Genomic DNA, 6,343 nt, shown 5'->3' with positions numbered 1-6,343 from the left:
ACTATGATTATGAGAATCATGATCTATAGTAAAGACCTTTATTGTGATTTCAAAAGAGAGTACAGTAATTGTTGAGTACTACTGAATATTAATTTTTCTAAACATACTTTTATAATGGATTTTTTACAATGATACATTGTGTCAAGAATTATAGTCAAATTAGAGTGAATGTTAAATTTATGTTGTGTCTGACTAAAGGGTGTTCGACCTTATAAGTTTTTCTAAACTATTTCCAAATTGCTTTTTTGTTCCTGCAATGGTTTTTATTATTATTCCAAATGTGATCAAAATAGTTTATAAGTAGCCGATCTAACAGAGCTGAGAACAATCTGTACTTTCAGTTTAGTTTTTTTTTCTAATCAAGTTTAATAAATGGCTGAAAAGCATTTTTATTTGCTTCTGCAGGAAAAAATATTTTTAGAAAGTTTTTTCTTTTTTTCAGAGAAGCCACTAAAGGAGTCTGGACTGTTGCTTAATACAGGACCAACATTGATAAGCATTGAAGAAAACACTCAAAACCTAAACCGTTATGCATGTTGATAGAATAGAATAGAATTTAACTTTATTGTCATTACACTGTCACAAGTACAAAGCCATGTAATTTAGTTTGCATCTATCCGGAAGTGCTACACATGATATAAATATTTTTTTACATGTGTACAGAGATTATGTATGTATGAACTATAAATTGAATATATAAACAGAGAGCAATTGTAAGAGGCTATAAAATGAATAACTATGAAAATTATACAGATTATACAAGGAAGTTAGGATATGGATTTTATGTATATGTATTAGTGGGGTTATATTACAGGATAAATAATGACAGATAATAGCAGATAAAAAATTTGCAGATTATATTGTTGAGAAGTGCGTGTAGGTGCTGTTGGATCCATGGATGTGTGTGTGAAAAGAGTCATTATATTATTGTTGTGAGTATGTTTTTTTTCTAGGGGGTTGGGGGTCCTGTAGGTGTCAGGAGGCGTTCAAGAGCGTGACACCTGTGGGGAAGAAGCTGTTCCAGTGCTCGGTTGTTCTAGTCCATGGGATTATCATGTTTACTTCTCACAAGTGGCACTTTTTTAAAAGCTAGCTGAGCTTTTACTTAAGTCTTTCACATGCAAAAAAGGTATTATTGAGCAACTTACCCCTATAGGTAATAACTGATCTGACAGGGAATTTTGAAAGCGGGGGAGACAAGGGTGGCACCGGAATCTACAGGAGTCATTTTTTGAGCCAATTAAAGAGGAGAATTAAAGAAGTTTTTCAAATAAAGCAAAGGGTGCAGAGTTCTGTTAGTGGACCCTTCTTGCAGGAATCCATTTTATATGCATGCTGCCCTGGAGTAAGGGTCAATAATGACCACCTTGTTCTTCTTGGGGGTCCAGTGTTACCTGCTCTCTTTGCAATTTTTCAGTGTGCCAATCCCCATAAGCTTTCGACTATTCTAAAACTCTAAAACAAAACTAAACAAATAAATGAAAAGCACTAGGCGGACCCTCTCGGGAGCGGGTACAGGGTTGTGCATGTGCATTTTTTGTGGAGAGAAGAGGACGAAAAATCTGCCATTATACCTTTAATGTTAATTGTAGTGGAGTAAAAGTACAAAGTATCCATGATTAAATCTATTTAAGTAGGCCTAAAGTAAGGATACATAAGTGTACTTAAGTACAGTAACAAAGTAGGTGTACTTTGTAACATCCCACCACAGGTATTAGACATCCTTATTAAAGAAAGTGAGAAATACACTGGAACTGTCTGTGGTGCTGAATTTAACCCTCAACCACTGTGAGCTGTTTCGAGCAAAATATATTTTAATTAATATGTTATCATATAATATTTATTTCATAACTAACCTATTACACTATGTGTTTTCTGATACCTGATTGATGATGCAATGCTTTGAATAATAAAGCTTTACACAACTTATGTATTTATTTATAAAAATGTCCAAATAAAGAAAAGAACATCAGCGCCTATTTTTTCAGCCAGCATATTTTTTCACCTATTTTTGACTTATGTAAAATAGTTCCACAAAAACAAAACAGTTGTGAACACTAACTGTTAACATTAACAATTGAGCCTGATTACGTTATATGGCGCCACCTGCTGACCTTAAACAGCAAATGCAAAGCGGGGGCTGAAGGTCTCATATTTTTTCAGGTGGATTTGTGTTTGGAAGAACAGATAATCACTAACTTCTAAGAAAATGTATTCAATTAATTGTTTGTAAAATTATTATAGATATGTATAATAAGAACAAGCAATATTGCACTGAAGAGAGAAAAAATAAAGATTAAATAGGCGAATGCATTAGTTGAGAGCTTTTTGTGTTAAATTCAGATGTAGAGGCTGAAAGTAGAGACAAATGTTGCATTTTCAAATGTGTTTCATTTCATCATTTAAATACATGTTGTGACCCCGTTGGCCCTAGTTGATTTAGGGCAAAAACAGACCTCAGAGGCACAGGCGTAACTTTCTGAAGGACTGGTGTCGACATTTCCCCAACAACTTTGGCCTGGTGGGGACAGTCCCCACCAATAATCAAGTGAGAATGCATTAATGCATTGCTTTCCCTTTTTCATTTTTCTGTCTCTAAGTAGTCCCGCATAATTCAGCCGATTTCAACAATTTTGGTATCAAAACCTTCAGCTTCTTCTGGAGGGTTATGCTGTATTTTGGTAATTTCAATTATTTTTGAAATATTAGGCTTTTTCTGGCCCATAGAAATTAATGGAACACTTCAAAAATTCCACTAAAAGTTCAGCTACTTTGCCCTTTCTTGTTTCCAAGTTTAGCTTATTTCTGTATTACCTTTCTGTCCATAATTTACATTACTTCAACTTTTCAACACTTTAATGAAGTTTCTCATGTAGCACTAAGCTGCTCATTCAATAGCACATTATTCAACATTTTAACCAAACCTTTATTTCTTCAACCAGGTAACATTCATGTTTTTCTTGCAATTTTCTTTTCTGATTCTGCTCATTTAATACATTTCAGCCTATATTTTCAAAACTGCCTTAATTCAGCTTCATTTTTCTGGACAAGCATTAAGCTTTTCTGTTCGCTGCTAATTCATAACATGCCTGACATGTTTCTGATGTCGGCTTCAGCTTGCTTCACCTTTTTTTCAATAAAGAAATTAAGCATTTATCTTTTCTTCTATTTCATGTCATTTCAAGTGGTTTCTGCCATTTTGAGCTAACAGTTTAGCGCACAGCATTCTCACAGCTTAGCAGGATCAGCTATTTTTCTAGTTTCAATAGACTTTGGTGCTCGGCAATATGTGGGAAAAATTTCTAAATTTGATTTTGCTGCTTTTGAAGGAGGATAATCACTGGTGTAGCTGAAAGGAAAAATATCAAAATCAATCAATCCACATTTTTCTGGATGGATTGATGAATGAAACTGAAATTGTTTCCATACAAGGGAGGCATGATATATTGCTGTTGGCATCAGAATCGGCTGTTATTCATGCTTTTTTAAATTAAATTTTAAAATTTTAAATTAATGTCTAACTACCCATAAATATAAATATCAGTTTATTTTGGTTCTAGTGTGTTCTCAACAATAGGAAAGCATTAAATAAATATATGTTTGAGCTCACTTTTGGAAAATACAAACCCCTATTGAAAATGTCCATCAGCCACCACTCTTAGATTGTCCCCACCAACTTTCATAACCAGGTTACACCATTGCTTGGAGGGAAATTATCTCTCTGATCAGCTGTTTTGGGTTTGACTCTTCAACTCTGAAGCTTGTGAGTTGTCCTGTTCTCAGCTGGGTTTATAAATGCTCCCTCAGATGTTCAAAAGCCACAAAAAAGGACCGACCAGACAGGGATTATTAAAGTACATATACAGAACGTCCAAGTCTAGATTTTATTGCTGTCACTCATCATTCTTTTGCTGTAATTCACCTCAGACTGGTCTGTTAGTTGTTTTCCCTTTACATCTTTGTGTCTATGTGGGAAAAAAAGCAAAGTAAACAAGTGACTTTTCTTTTTTTGCTTAATGTGGGCCTTTATTTTTTTCACGAAGGAGAGACGTGGCTCCTGTAGAACATAGGTCTGATCTCCTCCCCACGCGTGAAAGCTTCTGGGTGTTCAGTGGTACTGCTTTCCCAGAGCGGACACCACCACAGCCAGGAACTTCTGGAAAGCTGCCTGAACCTCTGGGGTGAAAGCAGAGCCCATCTTGGCGGCAATGACGATGGTCAAGCAGTCAGCCAGCAGCTGCGGAGAGGGAAACGCACGCGCTTCAGATGGCTTTTACGCATGGGGTGTCTGTGTGTGTGCCAGGAGCTGGTGGAGCTCCACGCCTCACCTTGAAGTTGTCGGGGTCGACGTGCAGCTTCTCGGAGTGCAGCACGCTCAGCTCAGCGTAGGTGGCCTTAATGTTGTCCATGTTCTTGACGGCGCGGTCCAGTCCGTGCAGCACCTTGATGCCGTGCGCCTGGACGTTTGGGTTGCTTTTGATGGCCTCAGCGTTGTAGAGGTTACCGAAGCTGGCGAAGTACCTCTGAGTCCAGGGGTAAACGATCAGGCACCTGGAGAAGGAGCAGAGATTTAATAGATCGGTTTGGACTCAGGAGGATGAGAGGAACCGGGTCAGTACCTGCTGAGGGCCTTGGGGCCTGCATCGTTATAGTCCAGGCTGGAGAAGATGGAGTTGATGATGCTGCGCTCCTGCTCAGACCACACAACCATGGCTGCTCTGGATTGTTTTCTTTTGGTTCAGGCTTGAAAGAAAAAACGCTGAATAGAGCTGCGTGTTGATTCGGGTCTATTTAAATGTCCCCATGGGCCCCCCACGCCCTGAGAGAGGAGCCTGTTGATAGGCTGGAGATGATGCGCTTGAGATAAACCAAAGACCTTTCCAGAAGTAACTAGAAGAGTTTAGAATATTCTCTTTATTAATATTAATCATAAGGCTATTAAGAATTAATTTTCATGATCAAACCCCAGTTACCATTTTTTTCTGTCAATAAATCTAATTTTAGCAGAATTTTCTTTAATTGAATTTAATTATAACTATAATAAGGAGCTCCTTTAAATATTTGAAAAAAAATTAAAGACTGAATAAAGAGAACTGTTAAGCCATTAGTAATAAATTTCTCAATACTTATTTTTTATCATTAATTTGTATATACCAACACATAATATGAATAATTTGATATCACAACAGTTTCTTCCCCACTGCCATTAGACTGCTGAATGTTTTGTAAAATAGGTACCGGTAATTGTATTGTATTTTATTATATTTATTATATTTTATCATTATATAAAAACAAACAAAAAAACCCGTTAGAACTGTAAATTTACAGTCATATGTTTATATTACTGTTTTTATATATTTATTTTAATTTTTTTTAAACTATTTTTCAAGGCTGCAGTTTTCAAAAATTTGAAATTGTCTAGAGAGCTGTTCCAAACCAAAATATCTTTTAGTTTTACACTTGTGTAAACAAATGACAAATAAAATCTGTCTAAGTCTAAAAAAGAATGCATTCAATTTTTGCATTTACTTAATCATATTTAGTTACTTTAACACAATTGTTATATGTCCTACCCTGCTAACATGAAACAATTGTGTTAAAGCAACTAGATATGATTAAGTAAATGCAAAAATCAGATGCATTCTTAAGTTTATTTTGCAAATATTCTACAACAAGATATACAAAAAGTATCTAAATGTATCCATAACAAAAACAGGTCTAAAAAAACTACAGAATTTCTATTACAATAACCACGAATTACAGATCAGCGTCGTGTATTATTCATATAAGAAAAAAAACAAGAGGTTTTGGAGTATTTCTAAAGTCTACAATGTTGAATAAAATCAAATAAATCATTGCATTCTTTTATCAAACTTATGTCTTCCTCACTCAGATCCTATTCCATCCTTCATGCAGTTTGCATGAATGTTTGGTACAGTAGGAGTTATCAGCTGGAGCACCCGGCTGTTATCTGCAGCAGCGGCCCCTCCACCCAGTCCCCCTGGTGCCAAACTCAGGCGTTTGGATCAAGAGAAAATACTTGAGCACGATGATAACAGCTGCATGTGGGTGCTGTTTAATACCAGTGATAGAAAATAAATTAATCAGGGGAGTCAAGAAATGTTTATATAAAGAATGTAGTCACTGATAAATCTTAGACAGATTTCAGAGCTGTTTTTTTTAATTAATGGGATGAAATGATTGATAGAGCTGCTGAAGCCTTTTTTATTATTTATTTATCTTTATCTATTTATTATCTGTCTAACAAATAATAATTAAAATTATCATTTACAAGTTATAAAACACAAAACCGGCATTTAAGCGCTATGAAATGATTTTTATA

The 6,343-nt window shown here is 35.6% G+C and overlaps 1 protein-coding gene across 1 annotated transcript; it reads right to left on the bottom strand.

Annotated features, from left to right (window-relative positions):
• Positions 1 to 4,004: 4,004 nt before the first annotated feature.
• LOC107086233 (hemoglobin subunit beta-like) lies at positions 4,005 to 4,806 on the bottom strand. The gene is made up of 3 exons (XM_015377048.1): positions 4,620 to 4,806; positions 4,329 to 4,551; positions 4,005 to 4,237 (listed from the first exon to the last, which is right to left on the bottom strand). The coding sequence occupies exons 1-3, from the start codon at positions 4,709 to 4,711 to the stop codon at positions 4,109 to 4,111; spliced, it is 444 nt and encodes a 147-aa protein (XP_015232534.1). The 5' UTR covers positions 4,712 to 4,806; the 3' UTR covers positions 4,005 to 4,108.
• Positions 4,807 to 6,343: the final 1,537 nt, after the last annotated feature.

The sequence above is a fragment of the Cyprinodon variegatus genome, unplaced genomic scaffold, assembly GCF_000732505.1.
Source record: "Cyprinodon variegatus isolate N-32 unplaced genomic scaffold, C_variegatus-1.0 Scaffold146, whole genome shotgun sequence".
Lineage (NCBI taxonomy): Eukaryota > Metazoa > Chordata > Actinopteri > Cyprinodontiformes > Cyprinodontidae > Cyprinodon > Cyprinodon variegatus.
The sequence above is the reverse complement of the archived record's forward strand: the minus strand, read 5'-3'. Positions and strand labels throughout refer to the sequence as shown.

Bases quoted from the DNA above. Each gene is read 5' to 3' on its own strand.
- LOC107086233 (XM_015377048.1), bottom strand. From the start codon at position 4,711: ATGGTTGTGTGGTCTGAGCAGGAGCGCAGCATCATCAACTCCATCTTC. The intron at 4,552-4,619 runs GTACTGACCCGG...CTCCTTCTCCAG, and splicing joins GGCCCCAAGGCCCTCAGCAG to GTGCCTGATCGTTTACCCCT. The intron at 4,238-4,328 runs GTGAGGCGTGGA...CCCTCTCCGCAG, and splicing joins TCGACCCCGACAACTTCAAG to CTGCTGGCTGACTGCTTGAC.